This window comes from Neoarius graeffei, chromosome 14 (assembly GCF_027579695.1).
Source record: "Neoarius graeffei isolate fNeoGra1 chromosome 14, fNeoGra1.pri, whole genome shotgun sequence".
Taxonomy (NCBI): domain Eukaryota; kingdom Metazoa; phylum Chordata; class Actinopteri; order Siluriformes; family Ariidae; genus Neoarius; species Neoarius graeffei.
The window spans coordinates 37,838,864-37,857,083 of record NC_083582.1 but is presented as its reverse complement, the minus strand read 5'-3'; the positions used below and the strand labels follow the sequence as shown (position 1 = coordinate 37,857,083).

Sequence of the window (18,220 nt, the reverse complement as noted above, 5' to 3'; positions counted from 1 at the left end):
GTGTCGAGTTTGCATGTTCTCCCTGTGTCTGTGTGGGTTTCCCCACAGGTTTGGCTAATTGGTGGCTCTAAATTGACCGTGAGTGTGAATGGTTGTCTGTGTCTATGTGTCAGCCCTGTGATGTGATAACCTGGCGACTTGTCCAGGGTGTACCCTGCCTCTCGCCCATAGTCAGCTGGGATAGGCTTCAGCTTGCCTGCGACCCTGTAGGACAGGATAAGCGGCTACAGATAATGGATGGATGGATGTACCGGGTGAGTCCTATTTTCAGTAGTGATGAATACTATCCGTGATACATAATGACCCTCTGGTTTAACACCACGTGATGTCCTCATCAGCCGCGTCCAGGGCGCATGCGCGATTAGTGTTTGATGAGTGCCAGGCGGTCGGGTGCAGTGCAGTGCAGTGCAGTGCAGTTCGCGGCGGAGGGATACCGCTGTTTCACCCGGCGGTGCTGCGGCTCCAGTGCTGAGTGTCGCGGAGGGAAAGAGCGGCTCTTTGCGGGCGGAGGCTGAAAGAAATTTAAATCCCCGTCCGGGTTGCGGTCGACACGCAAAAGGACGCAATTCTTGCCTTTCTTTTCTGTTTTAATTTCTTTCTTTTCGTTCTGTTCACCAGTTCTCCTGTAGTCAATGTCCGATTTGGTAGGGCGTCGGCGCTGAAGTTTTCCGCGGGTTTGTGGCTCTCTCTGTGTGCCTGCCTGAAGGGCCATGGCGGCGGCGGCGGCGGCGGTGGAAGCCCGGCCGGAGCTGGTGGGGAAGCGGTTCCTGTGCGTGAGCGGAGAGGCGCCGCCGGAGCTCGCGGAGATGGCGCGCTGGCCGTGGCGTGTCGGGGTGATCCGCGCCGTGAGCCACCGAGACCCCGAGAATCCCGAGCTGACGGTAGGAACACCACCGCGCTGCGCTCACTGTCCGCCTGATCGCTCCACAGCTCACCGCCGTCTGACACCGCGCTCACTCCGCTTACTCCTCAGTCTTATCACCGTCTTTACTCACATTCCTCCTGCAAACCTTTTACTGCTCAGCCGGGAGGTTTAGTCGGTGTCTGTCCGCGTATCTGTGTCGGCATTTTAACGACAAATTATTTCACATTTCTTTGAAAAGTTGTCATTTTTCCTCAACAAACAAACAAACAAACAAATCCCCTCAGCAGGCTGGCAGTTTGTAGCTGTTGTTAGCTGAGGAAAGCTAGCCTCATGCTACTATAGACAGGATTACCTCAGGAAAAAACAAAAAACAACAAAAAAACCCCCACATTAAGCTTATTTTCCATATTTATAACAAATCTAGACCAACATTTATTCCCTCATGAGATGTTTTTATTGTAGAAATTTGCTAGCCTCATGCTACAGAATTACCTCAGGAAAAAAAACCACATTAAGCTTATTTTCCAGATTTATAACAAATCTAGACCAACATTTATTCCCTCATGAGATGTTTTTATTCTAGAAAATTGCTCAGAAAATCATTTTATAAACGCGGACTGGCTTCAACAAGTCCACAGACATGTTTACATGTTTACATTGTGTGTTTACACACAAACAACCTTCCAGAATACAACTCTGGGCTTTATAATGCGAACAAAATCAACCTGAGAGGGTTTATTATTATTTCCTGTCATGAATAAATCTGATTTTTCTCCTCTGCCTGCTGGATTTGATCTGATATTAAATGTTTTAGATCATAATTATGATTATTAAACCAAACAAGGCATATTATTATTATTATTATTATTATTATTATTATTATTGTTCAGCTTGGTTGTATGATGGCTATAGATTTGAGTGATCGTGTTAGGATTGCATCTTTTGTTCTCGTCTTTTTATCCCATGACACTTGAGAGTAGAGTAAAACATATTTCAAGCATCGCTCACGACAGATTTTGTTGGAGATGGAGATTTGTGAGGTGTACGGGTAAACATTTCGATCTCACGGCAGAGAGAGAAGAGGGACGGTGGTCTTGACCTTTCAGGTTCGTTCACAGACAGAATAGAAATGCGGACAGTCAGGAAGAAGATATGAATGGAGCAGATCGTGCCATTGTGTACGCTGTTCTGTGTGTACAGTGCACTGTGCTGATCGTTTGTTTTCAGGGATGTGGCCTGAGGTCAACTACATTCGTGCTAATCAGCAGAAACCGGGCACGGGAACGAATTTTCCGTGCTGGACAGCCAAATCGGAGAGGTGCAAATGCACCCTGGCATCCTGTACTCTTAAACCAGTGGTGCGATCAGAACAGGAGTTGGACATCAGGGGAAAATATTTTCAAGGGTTTTTAGGTGCTCGTAAATGTGCACTGAATGATGGAAATGTTGGACCGTGACGGCTTTTTATGCATAAATTGTACAAAAAAAAAAAAGACTGCAATACCAGAAGAAAATGATTTGCAAACCATCAACCAGTGTGTAGTTCTTTTCTCGATGCACTTTTTTTCTGTTATGTGTGAGAAAATGGTGCGTGAGTAAACGTATTTCTCAGGAACCAATTTTAAGTCAAAGCAATTTGATTTCAAGGCTTTGCAGTATTTTTGATTATTACGGAATCTTTCTTTTGCATTCGTAAATGCATTTTATCTCTGAACTGTATTTATTTTTATCATTAGTTCACCTGGTGACTCCACACGCACTAATTCTTTTATGCAAGTTTAAAAATATAGCTTATAACAACGTTATAACTGATGTATAACGGCACTGATGACAAGGACCGAAGTCTCTCTCTCTCTCTCTCTCTCTCTCTCTCTGCAGTGCATTTCATTTCATTTTGGGCACAGCTCTAAACCAAAAAGCTTAAAAGAGCTCGTAAACTGTACTTGCACATTTCTTTGCGGTTTACTTGGATTAGTTGGCGGACTGCCTAGGTAAATTTTCTACGTATGAGATCAGACGATTGATATCTTGCAGGAAGTAATTCTCTATGCTAATTAAAATCATAAGGTAAATGAAGAGCACAAAGCTTCAGATTGTAAATATCCGAGCGATCTGTGCTCGGTCACAGAGGCAGCAACTGCCGGTTAAGTGCTGGAAGTGGGCATGTGATTTGTGGCTTAAGAAAACAGGCTGTAACACGAGCCCATGGCGGTCATTCCTGTCCCTCCCCCACTGCACCACAACATAAAGACTGCTATGTTCAGGACCTCTCCAACATCCATCTGAATCTGGCCTGCAAGTTAGCCTGCACAGAGTTCACTCTTTGTTCATTCGGCTAGTGTACACAAGCTGCTCCTTTGATACAGAGCTTCACTTTGACACTTACGTGCTTATAAGGCTTCTGAGTAGAGTGTCTCGTAAATAGCGGTGTCTTCAGAATGTCTCCCGTCTTAATTATGCCCGAATTACATTACATCGATCTCATGCAAGCCTTCTCGATCATAAAATAGTAACTCGAGATACGAGTGTTATCAGCGGGACAGATTTATAGCAGACATGCTTGAATGGTCAAACGTTCAGCGGCACACATAATCCTCAACCTTAATGCAAATTCTAATCAAGCTGCAGCTCGTGCAATTAAAGGACAGATGAGTAACGAGTTGAGTGATCAGGAAAACAGCACCAAAAAAAGATAATCCATTCAGTCAGCCGCTGTCTGAAAACATTTCCAGTCTGCTGTTGGAGCAAATTAGTCGAAGACGATGCTTGAGTAACATTTTCCGTTTCGAGACGTTCTCAACACTTCTGTAATATTAGTAGAGCATTTCTAAAGCCCTGTTCGGACGGGGTGAGTTTATCAGTGGGACATGTGTAATAATTCCTCAGTGATAAAACGCTCGCATCCAGGCAGCTGTATAATGACCACAGGAGGAGTGAGTTATCAGTGGGTTGAATTTACGTTTCTGTGAACCCAGATGTTTGAGTCACGTGGTCATATGATCACGCACTATTCACAACATGGCATCCAAGCAGTCAGCGAGGCACAAGAGACCAGAAGAGAAGAGACGAGACGCTGGCTCTTATTTCAATTTGGAGCAAATCAAACTTCCAGCAATAAATTGGAAACACCATCACAGAGTAGTACGAAGCATCCATTTTTCATTTCGTGATTTAATATCTTGGGAAAGGTCACTGATATGTGCTCTGAGAATAAATACAGCAATTAGCAGCAGTCAGACATCTTTTCTTTCCAACATGAGGCGAAATCTGCACAGAAAATCACAGATGTGTGTATCCAGACGGGAATAAAATGATCAGACGACCACTGAGTTTGGCGAACAACAGTAGGTAATTGGGCCTGGAATTTTCTCAGACGAAGACAAAGAAAAACACGGATACTGGTGATCCAGACAGTAATAAAATCACAGAGCAGCTCCTGGAAAATAGGAATTTACCCCACGACCTCATGTAAATTTAATCCCATCCAGATATGCAGATGAAGTCCGGGATAATACAGCGACCCGCGCATTATCGTGAAATAAACGCTGACAGGGTGATGCAGGACTTTGATGTGACACAGAGGTTCTTGAATCACCACAAAGGGGGTTATTTTGCAATAACGACCGGCTAGCTGGACATTATACCACTTATTACTCGGCTACGTACGAATAAAAATCAATAATGACACAAAAGATTGAATTGAAAATGATTTTATTGCTTCTGCTAATGACATGGTCCACAACAATGGTCTGCTATACAGAAATAACAGCCAATCAGAATCAACTATTAAACAAAGTCGTGTGATATTTAACAGTTATTCTGCGAAATCAAATCGGACATGAGCTGATAACCGACGAGGCGCGTAGCACTGAGCCAGCTATAAGCCATGTACGATATGAGTGAGCGGAATAACTGTTTTATTCTATCCGCATTCACTTGATTTTGAGAAACGGAGCATTTTTATTTTTTGCAAATTTGATAAATAAAACTTTATACAAAACGTCCGGCCAAATAATTTTCGCTTAGAATGCAAACAAACTGGTGAAATGAGAGGAGCAATTTGCGAATAATAATAATAATAATAATTCTTGAAAAACAAACAAAAAGATACGTTCTTACCATCAAATACTTTCATTCCATATTTTGTTGCTTTTTTTGTGTATTTTTGGGGGTTTTGTTTTCGAGTAGTTTTTATTTCGTCCTCTGTTGGTTCAGCAACACGCTCCGCCATTTTGTTTTTCTCTACTCATGGTATATGATCTGATATCCTAGTAGTACAGTAACCAATCAGAGCGCGCGATTGCTCATATCCAGTGAATGTGGAGAGAATAATAGAAAACGCAATAGTGAAAAAAAACCAAAGTCTGCAACAGAAGTTATCTAGCTAGGAAAGAAAGCTAAATATCTGAGAATATGACCGTGCATTGGAGATAAAGACTCAAGGCCAATTTATGCTGACAACCCAGTCCTCGCAGATGGCGTCTGCGTAGCCCCCCCCCCCCCCCCCTTCGCAGACGCTCTGCGCGCACCTCCCAAAAATTGTGACCACCGCAGAAGCCTCGCAGACAGCGTCGCAGATAAGAGGGCTCTGATTGGTCCACTCTACATCCGCTGTACACGCACTTCCGCTTCCCTACTTTCCCGGTTTAGTTTGTTTTCACGACCACCATTTTTAAAAACACGAGCGAAGATGGAGCAGCACGAAGAGCGGTTGATCGAGGAAGTGAGGAAGTACGGACATCTATACGACTCCAGTTCTAGTCATTATAAGTAACCGGAGGATAAACACTCCACTAACCACACCCACCAACTACTCCTAGCGATTTCGCGACTTCGCCCCCTTGCGTTGTGGTGGTGAATAACATCGCGCACGCCTATTACTCCCCGCTCAACGATAAATTACAACTGTCTGCGAAAAGCTATCTGCGAAAGCCTTGTCGCAAGAGCATGCAGAGGCCTTCATAAATAAACAGATTGAAATCCTAAATTACAGCGAGGCAGTTAGTAGTTGGTGGGGTAATGGTTGATCCAGTGTTCTGACTGAAATCCTTATAAAACATATATGTATACCTTATGGAAATAATATACCAGTGTGGAGCTGCGAGGAAAAAAACAACATATTACACAGAATCCACACAGAACATGACACGCAGGAGGAAAAAAAAACGGACAACAGAGAAGACGATTGTCTAATGTTGTATCCGCTGTCTTTACATGTAACCATGAACACAACACAATGTCAGCCTGGAGATCACTCGCGCTGTCTCGCTTTCAGTGACTTTTCACTCATCGGTAATCAAATTCATATGATGCCGTGTTCCAGAAACCAAAATATTGTCAGAGTCGATTTATATTAATGGGAAAAGCTGAAGTGTAGTCTGCCCTCTATAGCTACGTTTGTTGTTATTTTAAATAATCGCATGTAGCATCAGTTTTTAGAACTCCTACACTTCTCTCTCATCAGCTAACATGTATAGTCAAGGTCAAAAGTTTGTACGCCCCTACTCAGTCTTAGATTTATCTACATTGTAGAACAATACTGAGGACATCAAAACTATGGAATAACATATGGAACATATATGGGATTATGTTGTAAATTAAAAAAAAAAGTTTCATATTTCACTGTTTACCTCGATGACGCTTTGTACACTATTGGCATTATCTTAACCAGCTTCATGAGGTAGTCACCTGGAATGCTTTTCAGTTAATAGGCGTGTCTTGTCAAAAGGTAATGTGTGGATGAGTTTCGTGCCTCGGTGGTGTAGTGGTTAGCGCTGTCGCCTCACAGCAAGAAGGTCTGGGTTCGAGCCCCGTGGCTGGCGAGGGCCTTTCTGTGCGGAGTTTGCATGTTCTCCCCGTGTCCGCGTGGGTTTCCTCCGGGTGCTCTGGTTTCCCCCACAGTCCAAAGACATGCAGGTTAGGTTAACTGGTGACTCTAAATTGACCGTAGGTGTGAATGTGAGTGTGAATGGTTGTCTGTGTCTATGTGTCAGCCCTGTGATGACCTGGCGACTTGTCCAGGGTGTACCCCGCCTTTCGCCCGTAGTCAGCTGGGATAGGCTCCAGCTTGCCTGCGACCCTGTAGAACAGGATAAAGCGGCTACAGATAATGAGATGAGATGAGTTTCGTGCCTTCTTAATGCGTTTTTAGATCAAACAGTAAATAATAAACATACAGTAAATGACCTTATTTGAATAGCCCAACTGTCGTAATCCATATTAAGTCAAGAACTGACTAACTAAGTAAAGAGAAACGACATCCATCATTACTTTAAGGCAGGAATGAAGTGTCTTTTAATTAATAAAAATAACGAAACTACACTGAATTAGAAGGCGTGTCCAAACTTTTGACTGGAACTGTATGCGTCTATTTCTACACTCTCAGAAAATCAAGTAAATTATTGTACCTTTCGGGGTACAATGGCTTGTCACTGGGGCAGTACCATCTCACATACTTATTTGTACCCTTTATATACTGCTTAGGAACATGTGTGTAACTTTTTGGCCTTAAAAAGGTACACACAGTTACCATAAGGACCAATAATGAGCCCTAGGGGGTCCGTTGGTGTAGACTGTACCTTGGGGGACAGAAATGGACTCCTACTGTACCCCTATTTCTGACCGTGTCTAATGACACTATTATAAACTGTGTAGTTAAGACAGATGCTCCGATTCTTTCAGAAACGCACTGTGTCGGAGCAGCTTCACTTCAGCCTCTTCTGATTAAATAACAGAAGCGTTTCACTCATGGACAGCATGTGTAGAGGAAGTGTTGGCGCTCAACATAAACAACACAAAACATCACATTTACTTTCACTTGTACAAGTAAAATTGTTTATTTATTTTTACAAACAGCAGTACCGGTCGAATGCAGAAGTGTTTCATGGAGACAAAAAACCCCAAACAAACCTAAATGATATTTTGTAATTAGTACGTATTTGGGGGGGGCGGCACGGTGGTGTAGTGGTTAGCGCTGTCGCCTCACAGCAAGAAGATCCGGGTTCGAGCCCCGTGGATGGCGAGGGCCTTTCTGTGTGGAGTTTGCATGTTCTCCCCGTGTCCGCGTGGGTTTCCCCCCGAAGACATGCAGGTTAGGTTAACTGGTGACTCTAAATTGACCGTAGGTGTGAATGTGAGTGTGAATGGTTGCCTGTGTCTGTGTCAGCCCTGTGATGACCTGGCGACTTGTCCAGGGTGTACCCCGCCTTTCGCCCGTAGTCAGCTGGGATAGGCTCCAGCTTGCCCGCGACCCTGTAGAACAGGATAAAGTGGCTAGAGGTGATGAGATGAGATGAGTACGTATTTGGATATTTAACAAGAATTTGGATTTGAAGGATAGTAAAAAGGTGTATTTTAGCTTTATAGCCATTGGACTGTGATTTATACTGATATAATCGTAAAATATACACTGATATATAATTTTATAGATATTCACAATTTTATAAAAGTAACAGTGAAGAGAAGTTTTGGTTTGTAGCTTTTGGCGGCACGGTGGTGTAGTTGTTGGCACTGTCGCCTCACAGCAAGAAGGTTCTGGGTTCGAGCCCAGTGGCCGACGGGGGCCTTTCTGTGTGGAGTTTGCATGTTCTCCCCGTGTCTGTGTGGGTTTCCTCCGGGTGCTCCGGTTTCCCCCACAGTCCAAAGACATGCAGGTTAGGCTAATATGGGGCGGCCATGGCCTGAGGTTGGGCTGAAGTGCCCTTGAGCAAGGCACCGAACCACAACTTCTGTAGCATAGGTGCGCACTGCTCTGGGTGTGTGTGTGTGTGTGTGTGTGTGTGTGTGTGTGTGTGTGTGTGCGCGTGCATGCTCATTGCTCACTTTTGTGTGTGTGTGTGTGTGTGTGTGTGTGTGTGTGTGTGTGTGTTCACTGCTTCAGATGGGTTAAATGCAGAGGATGGATTTCATGCTGCTTGAGTGCACATATGACAAAGTCTTATTTTTGTGAGATGAGGTCACATTATATAATTGTAAACGATTTATTGGATTAAACTTGTACAATGGTGCTTCAAATCAGGCATTAAGAAGCAGCAACCTTACAATACATAATATGATACTGAAACTCTCCGACTAATTACGTTTGTTTATCTGTGTATTTGTCCGAGTGAGAGAAACGGAGAATATAAATGCATCTTTAAGAAGCGTTCCTGAATTATGAAGAGTGTGAAACTCTCCCGTTTCTCACATTTCTCCCGTTTGTGCTCGGTGCTGAATATCAGGATGTCGTCTTCCCCCTGACCGAGGTCTTGTTTTTGCAGTGTATCTGTCATCCTGAGCTCTCTGCTTGCTGCATGTGTCAACACTACGACTCTGACAAGTCACTTTTTCCCAGAATTTGACCTGGTTGACCTAAAGTGACCCGCTTCCTGCAACAGGCCTCTCTCCTGGAAACACCCCGTTTCAGCTGGCTTCTCGCCGGGAACATGGACCTGGAGGGAGGAATTCTGCAGTCAGGGCCGAGAACAATAGCACAGTCATGTTTGTTCTAGCCAAGTTATTTTCCAGCAGCTTGCCGCACTGCCAGACTGTAGGCTCCAGCTTTTCTAGTTCTGTGCAAGTTAAAATGCGTCAGAGGATCAGTGTATAGCCTTTCACCCACTTTTTTGTTTAATTAAGATAATCAGCTCTTATTCTGCCACTAAAACTCACCAGATCATGCAAATTGGACGAGGTGAGCTCTGACCGTGAGCGAGCATGTTTTGTAGTCATGAAGGAAGATTTCGCATTAGATGCAGTGCGTGACCGCGGAGAAGGCTTTCATTAAAGGTCATAGGCAAGGGTCGGAGCCGAGGTGAAACGTAGAATATCAACTTTATTGTCGAGAAGGACGACCCAAAAAGCGAATTCAATCTTCTGAGTGTCTAATTTGCACCCTACAATTGAATAAAACGGTTAAAATATACTGTTTTGGCCAATTTCCGAAGATTTGTTTACATCTCACTTATGCGCACTTTCACCGCCAGGGGACCGTCGTCGTGATGTCATTCAAGGCAAACACACCGGGAGCAGTTCTGTGTTTACCTGCGAACCGAGCATATGTGTACGGACTTTGGTCGTGAGAGGTTGTGTAAAATGTCTGAAAGCGATAGCGATTTTGAAGCAAGAAGTCTCCAAATTGAATATCGAGAGGTGAAACCATACATGTATGAACCTATGGCTGTTGCGAAGCAATCGGTGAATGTGGCTCACTGGTTTGACCGTGCGGCCTCAGAATCGGACAGCGACTCGGCCGACTCTGATCGCGGTGACGCCGGACCTCAACAAGACTCGCGCCCAAACGATTTATCCTGGTAATTATGATAAACTTCTTACTTTCGTTGTAATACTAAATAAGAGCCCTTTTGAAGAATAATTAAACCGCCCTCCCTAGTGGATACAGGTAACGATTACTTGACAGTGCGCCGGTAGGCCACATTAGCCTGCCATCCGCGGCATTATACTATTTATAGCCTACTCTAAGCGAGGAAATATCCCTTTGTCTCATTTCCACAATGATTGTACAGGATCCCTCAGGATTCTTGACTTGTCAATTGCAAGCAAAGGTAAAAATGTTTACCTCCAGTCTTCTCCTTTTTGCTTGAGCATTGCTGGTCCGTTTTTTCTTTGACTGCTTGATTTTGTTTCACGCGCACAATCCACTCTCTCTGCCTCGTCTCCTCTTCCGGAAAAAACAACCCTCTGGCTTCACGCACACAATCCACTCTCTCCGTCTCGTCTCCTCTTCCGGAAAAAAACAACCCTCTGGCTTCACGCACACAATCCACTCTCTCCGTCTCGTCTCCTCTTCTGGAAAAAAACAACCCTCTGGCTTCACGCACACAATCCACTCTCTCTGCCTCATCTCCTCTTTCGGAAAAAAACCAACCCTCTGGCTTCACGCACACAATCCACTCTCTCCGCCTCGTCTCCTCTTTCGGAAAAAGCCAACCCACTCGCTCCGCCTCTTCTCCTTTTTCGGAAAAAGCCAACCCTCTCTCTCCGCCTCTTCTCCTGTTCTGGAAAAAGCCAATCCACTCTCTCTGCCTCTTCTCTTCTCTCAGTAAAAGGTAAAAACTTCTTCCTGAACCGGTCCCGTTGTTACAGTTCACTGCACAACAATAAGGCATGGGTTTTTTCTTTGGAAATTCCTGAACGCACGTCTGCACTCAAGCCGAACGGCAATGCAAGTAAATGGAAGTGGACTCAACTCAAGCAGTTTGTTTGTCTTAAATGACGTCACGCACCGAGTGGTCACGAAAATAGCCGAACAGAAATTCGCCGCGATCCGTGCTAACTTATTTTAATTATTACTTATTAACAATACTTCTTGGGACCAGAAGAAAATTACAGAGGGTTTTTTAACATATAAAGTTTCAAATGTGCATAAGATTAAAACCGTTGCCTATGAGCTTTAAGCACAGGTCTTTCTCCAATGACTGCGTCCCATAGCAACAGCAGCTGAGCCATACGAGTGATGAAGCCGCCGTGTCAAACAGACTCGCACTTAACCCTCGGAGTGCTGTGATGAAGACGGCAGACTCGTTCTCTGCCACGCCGACACCACCTGCCGTCATACAGCTACACGAACACTGCATTAAATGCTGCATTCGCTTGGTTACTTTTTGAAGCCAAAGGACTTAGCTTCATGTAACACGGTGTTTTTCCAGCTGAGTAGATTTATAGAAGAGGAGTGTTCTCAGACAGTCATAAATTCAGAGGTTGCATACATAGAGCTGTATTGTCGACTTAATACAGTAAGTTTGTGGTTAATCCACGGTTTGAAGGAGAAGCTGACAACACGTTTAAGTGTCGGTGTAAGAGTAGTTCTATACACTCACCGGCCGCTTTAATAGGAACTTGTTCTCGATTCTAAGATTCCTGTTCTTGGCTGTTGGACTGGAACCCAGTGTGATCTTCTGCTGTTGCATGCTGAGATGCTTTTCTGCTCACCACGGTTGTAAAGAGTTGCTATGAGTTGCTATATCTTTCCTTCTTGGCAGCTCGAACCACGAATCTGTCCATTTTCCTCTGACCTCTCTGATCAACAAGGCATTTGTTTCCACCAGCAGAACTGTCACTCACTCAGTGCTTTTTGTTTTTCGCACCACTCTGTGAAAACCCCAGGAGATCATCAGTTTCTGAAATACTCAAACCAGTCCATCTGGCTCAAACCAACACCCACGCCACAGTGAAAGAAAGTCACACTTTTTGAGATCGCAATTTTTCCCATCCTGATGTTTGAACATTAAAGTAAAGTGATTTGTAGCTGCATGATTTGATGCACTGTGCTGCCGTCAAGGGATCAGCCGATTAGACAACCGCATAACATAGCAGGTGGATGGGTGTTCCTAATAAAGTAGCCACTGAGTGTATATTACCTGTTAAAAATTCAATCCCAGTCTCTCCAGTTCAAATGGCTAACAAGTGCTTCATTTGAGACACGTGAAGTTCATATCTCTGCTCATCTCTACATCCCATGGCAGTGTAAGACACTCAGGAGGAAAGAGCTATCCGCCCTCTTCCACATACATGAGCCGTACATGTACCCATGATTGGCTAGTGTCGCTGTGATTGACAGGGAAGTAAGAGTGAGAGTATGCCACCCCTTTCACCCAGAAGCTTTTTTTGGCTTCAGATGACAATGATTGAAACTCGCACTCTACCAAAGACAGGATGAACTGTTTTCTGTAGAACCTGTAGATTTTTTGCATGTATTTACAGCACAAACTGTCAAACAGTGGAGCTGGTCTTGATACTGCTGTCCACTCAAACCAGTACTGCATAAATTACGTTACAATGAAGTAAGAATTACGCAAAACAAAATGTGTTCGGCAAACAAATTCATACTTGTATTTAGATATTTGACGTCGAAATATCGACGTCCACACTTTCTGTAATCCATTGCACTTGGAGTTTGGAAGTTATTGGAAAGTCGATTTTCCCAAGTTTTGTTCAGAAGACCACGAACACCCGGCGCAAGGTGATAATCGCATAGCTGCTCTTTAAATTAGATAAGCATATAAAGAAGATTAGTGATTAGAAATGACACCTAAGGTGGGGTTTACATTAGACCGTATCAGCGGATCATCAGATTAACGTTTTTTAAACGATTAGCATGCACACAGCAACACCAATACACGATTCGCGTGCACACAGCAATACCAATACACGGATACGCTCGGCTCCGCAGGCATCCTGCGCTCCAAATCACTCCGCCCTGAACAGCGAGTGCCCTCTGGAGGGTGCGCACTCCGACCCTGCGCAGCTCACAGAGCGCGCGAGTGAAGTGCACGAGCAGCGATTCGGGACTGAGCCGCTGTGTGTGTGATCCCAGCGCATATCACTTACCACTTGCAAGTGGAAGGATGGCAAGCCTAAAGACAATCATAACTACACAATGGGCAGTATTTGCATCAGTATTTGCAGTATTTTCATACTTTTATACTCTTTAATGAAAGGTGATACAAGGCGGAAGTCCGCGCCGTTTTTCAGCAGTCGCGTCACATGACCAACGCCAGCGAATCAGGAAGGTGGATGTCACAGTGACGTTGTCCAATGACGACGCCAGCTAGAGCTCAGCACAGCGTATCTGCGTATTCTCAATGTTTACACAGCACCGGACCAGACACGATCTGGATTGAATACGTGGACCCTGGCGGATTCCCGTTTCCCGGCGTTTCCAGGCGGTTTAATGTAAACGGACAGTGCATCCGCGAAGAAAACGAGACAGATACGGTCTAATGTAAACGTAGCCTAAGATGGGTCAACTATCTGCCAAACATCTTGACTCATCATGTTAGTAAGGTGGAGTGGAAATTGAAGAGGTTACGTCACAGATTTATGTTACGAGTTGCAAATGATGCAAAAGGAAACCGGTTTAGTGAGACTGTTGACTGTGACGCCATCATTTTGTTTTGACATCAGGTGTGTTTATCAGTGTTGTAGTCGAGTCACTAAACCTCGAGTCCCTAGTGTTCAAGTCCAAGTCATTAAAGAAAACTTTAAGTCGAGTCAGAGAACAAGACTCCAACCGAACCATTTGACGGTGGCTGTTGCTGCCTTTATGTGAAAGCGTCTCTGCTGCTGTGTTGGACTAACGTTCCTGCTCGACTGCCCCATTTTAGTTAACAGGCTACAGATAAAAAGCTTGTTCATCGCTCAGCAAGCCCCGCCCACTATCAGCAGGGCAAATAACATGAGAGAGGGTTAACACTCGCTAGTTCATCAGTGAGCAAGCAAACCCCGCTATCAACAGGGCAAATAACATGAGAGAAGGTTAACACTCGCTAGTTCATCGGTCAGCAAGCAAGTCCTGCTATCAACACAGCAATGAACATAGTGTGTCACTTCCTTCTCTGGGTGTAGTCTCATCAAATGACGATTGAAGTTCGAAGTTGTCCCCCTTGTCTCCTCGATAGTTCTTCTACATATGGAACACATAGCAGTGCATTTTTTGGTCTGTATAAGCAAAGCGGACAATCCTAGCGGCTTCTCTTCAGGCGTTTTAGCACCATTAACGTTAGTTTGTTCCTGAACATGACACATGAACAGGTGAATGTGCATTCTCTTGCACGAAATTGGTATAGAAATTAATGTAGATATGAATATCTTATGCCAAATTATTATGGCACATTCCAAAAAATAAAGAAAAAAAATCCAAGTCCTCGGCTCCAATTTATTTATGAGTCTGAATGCCGTTGATGTACGAGTCCGAGTCATCAGTGCTCAAGTCAGAAGTCCTTAAAATTAGGGCACGAGTCGGATTTGAGTCCGAGTCCTGGACTTGAGTACTACAAGTCTGGTGCTTACTGTATGTACTAGGAATATCTGAGTTGAATAACCGTCCCATAGTGCTTTTTGGAGGTCTTGTTTTTCTAAGTACAGTGTATGGACTGCAGCAGAACTCTGCACTACATGTGCGTAATTGAGCTCAGAGTGAGTATATTAGCCTGTTAGCAAATAATCAGAGTTATAGATGTCATCATTTGGGTTGCTATCAAACCATCTAAAGCAAACACTCATTTTCTAACGCAGTAAAGGATAAGATATTTATCAGAGCCTTGTTGGATGACCCCTCCATATGCACTGCCATGTTAATGTAACGTGATGCAACATGATAGCAGGAACATCTGTTATACTTAGCAACAGAGCGAAGATCCAGATAGTCTGCTCTGAGTGACTTGAGGATTGTCAGTCAGCTGAGTATCGTGATTCATGATTCGAATTTTTTTTATTACTGTGCACAGACTGTATATTTGTGTCATTTCCTGTGTGTTGTTAGATGGCTCTTTCCATCCTAACGTCGCTTTGCAGAGTTCCTCTGTTTTTTGGCTGCTGAGCGTAAGACAGCAAATGATGAGCCACGAAACACAAACACCGTTAGTCATCTCTCTCTGGAGGTGGACTGGACATATGAGCCAGTGCAGACCTCCAACCCCATCTCTTTGTACTGATCCAGCTCTGCTTTTGTTGAACACGGCCCTAAGCGAAACCAGATGGCTTTCGTTTGGACTGTACTGTATATTCGTTTTCAGCGCATACTTTCACAAATCAAATAAATGGACTGTTACCCCAAGGGCTTCGCTCAAAGCAGTTTGGCAGAGGCTCAAAACGGCTCTTGCGCCCTTTTCTCTAAGAGGTGGCAGCGTCGGTATTCGGCGAGCCTGTCGGAATGTGCCCTTAATTAAATTTGCTCCCAAAACAAGTTAACTCTTGTTACCTCGTGAAGGTGAGCAGAGCAACAGGCAGAGCAGAGCTTATTTCAGTGTCCTGTTTGGAGCGTCACGCTCACATTGCCCAATTACGTGGGTGGTAACACTGTTTAAATAGTGGCAGGAAATAGAAAGAGAAGCTGTAGTAATGTCATCCGAACCCCGTGTCATACATTTTATTGGCATCGTCTGCATATATCACGATGAGTTGTCTTCATTTCTTGCACAAGCATCTGCTAAGTTTAGGCGGGAATGCGTGAGAAGCACATCTGGGAAACAAATGAGTGAGGAGAGAGCGAGAGAGAGAGAGAGAGCTTGTTTTGTCTCTTTGTCATATTGTCATGGCTGCGTGGCTCTTTAGCAGGATCTCAGAAGGGCTGTCGAGCCTCTGTTTAATTCCTTTTGCTGTGCCTGAGGCTAAGAAAGCAACACCAGCGAGCGTGTGACTGAGCTGTGGCTGTGCGACACACCTTGAAAGAGAGGCCCAGTGGGAGGCATGTACACGACTGGGAGCTGAAACAGCCTACACACACACACACACGGGCATATCTGTTGTATTCTACTCCAGCATGCGAGTCATGTGATGTAGCTGCTGCACTTTGGACCGAGAGAAAACCTCCAGGGAAATTTGAGCGCAATTATTCTGAACAGTCGATCGTCCAGGAACGATCTGTTTCTATTTATCACATCAGTGATCTGTCAGTAGGACTCTCAAGAAATCTTCAGCGCTAACAAGTTTGAGATCTGGATTTTCCTTCGTAATGAAATCTTACTGCTAAATACATAAATTTCTGAGTTTCCTGTGCTCCGATTGGCTGCGTCTGCGAAACAAGCTTATTTGAACACATGACTTCACTCGTTTGAAGTCCTCGGGGTTTATTTCACCTAAGGGAGAGTGAATCTGTAACACAAGGGCAAGGTTCCTGCTCTGGTGTGAAGCTCCATTCTTTGTTAGCCGTTCTATGGGCGCCATTGATTGGTTCCATACAGTGGAAACTTGACCTTCTGCAGATGTTTGAAGTTCTGCCAAGGCGCAGCATGATCTGCCCACCAGACAGCTTTTTCCTTGTTATGTCGACATCAGTCTAAAAAAAAAAAAACCCCAACCATTGACGTATTCAAATGAGCAGACCGTTAGAGCTGGTTGGAAGAGAAGTGTGAAATGAGCATGGCTGATAGACAGAATAGACCACGCTCACCGATATTCTCATGCAAATTTATAATTTTTTTTAAACGCAGAGCACCAGAATGATTTTGAGAGCAAGCCGTTGCAGTGCACTGCGATTTATGCCTGAAGGAATTGTGTTCGGTGGAGAGGTTTCTTCATTAAACGAACCGCCTTCCCGTGGGCTTCCCAAGGGGTATGAAAATGCTTCAGGTCTCGGTGGAAAAGGCCCAGAAAACAAATGGACTCCAATGAATAACAAATGTGCTTTTTGTTCAAGAGAAACACCAGGATCAAGCCGGCTCACGAATGTCAGCAGTATATTTATACACCGAGAAAATAAATATCGTATTGTTTTAAAGACTGAAGGCACCCTTGGATATTACTGGGAATGTTTTCATGCAGTAATTAGTCCATGTTTTATGACACGGCCATAAATATGTAATTAATATCGTACGAATGTGGTAATAACGTAAGCGAGTCAGAGGTTGTGCAGATTTCTAAAACTCTTTATAGCAACAGGCGAGTGATTCATCATTGTTGGTTAGTGAAATAATGAAATTTAAAAGAAGAATTTATTCTAAATCTTTTTGCCAGTCTCTTTTTGTATATCCTTGTAAATGTAGCAAAATCCAAGAAGGAACTAAAAAGATGAGCTCTAATAGTCCTTCATTCTGCAGGACAGGATTTCACTAGAATTAATATTTCTAGCTGTAATTTTTATAAAAAAGTCAAATTCAGCATGCAACCACAGTTTGTAAAATTACGGACATGACTGATTCAGAAGGGTCTAAAATCCCAGAGGTACTACGGTAATAATTACGCTCGTCCACCTCCACACGTACAACCAATCCATCCTGATTAGGATTTTAGAAAGCTACTTTTGAGAACGACATTTCATAAAATCTGTTACGTTGGGTCTCGTTTATCAAGGTGGATACGAAGAAAATGTATTTTTTACCGTTCATATGAGCATTTACATAAGAAATTTGGTATTCATGGGTCTAAATTTGATAAAATGTTCGTATCCTGCTACCGCTCCTGAATGTGTGTAAATTTTTACACATAAGAAGACTAATTAATGTAAAACGTCACTTTGATATCTGGAATACAAACTATTATCGAGTTTAAAATGCTTGTTTTTATTACATTTACAGCATTTAGCAGACGCAGTGAACACAGAGAGAGAGAGAGAGAGAGAGAGAGCACAGTGGTGCCTGGGGATTTTTTATTATTATTATTATTATTATTATTATTATTATTATTATTATTTTTAAGAATTAGAAGCCTTTATTTATTTGTTACTAAGGGAAGCGGCGTTCTACTGACTTGGTTACGTCACAGGCGGATATCCGGTTTCAGGCGCAGCCATTTGCACTATTTTTAACAATATCGTAACTTTTAAAATGGATAAATTGTTCTTATAAAATTAATTTTAATTGTGTGCGGAGGCACGGTGGTGTAGTGGTTAGCGCTGTCGCCTCACAGCAAGAAGGTCCG

At 43.7% G+C, this 18,220-nt stretch overlaps 1 protein-coding gene across 3 annotated transcripts in view; it reads left to right on the top strand.

Annotated features, from left to right (window-relative positions):
- Nucleotides 1–434: 434 nt before the first annotated feature.
- Nucleotides 435–18,220, top strand: part of jmjd1cb (jumonji domain containing 1Cb) — a 295,070-nt gene continuing 277,284 nt past the window's right edge. For all 3 annotated transcript variants that reach the window (XM_060939596.1, XM_060939595.1, XM_060939594.1), the window contains exon 1: nt 435–881. In XM_060939596.1, coding sequence (XP_060795579.1) covers nt 711–881 — 171 coding nt within the window. In that variant the 5' untranslated portion in view covers nt 435–710. The remainder of the gene's footprint in view (nt 882–18,220) is intronic.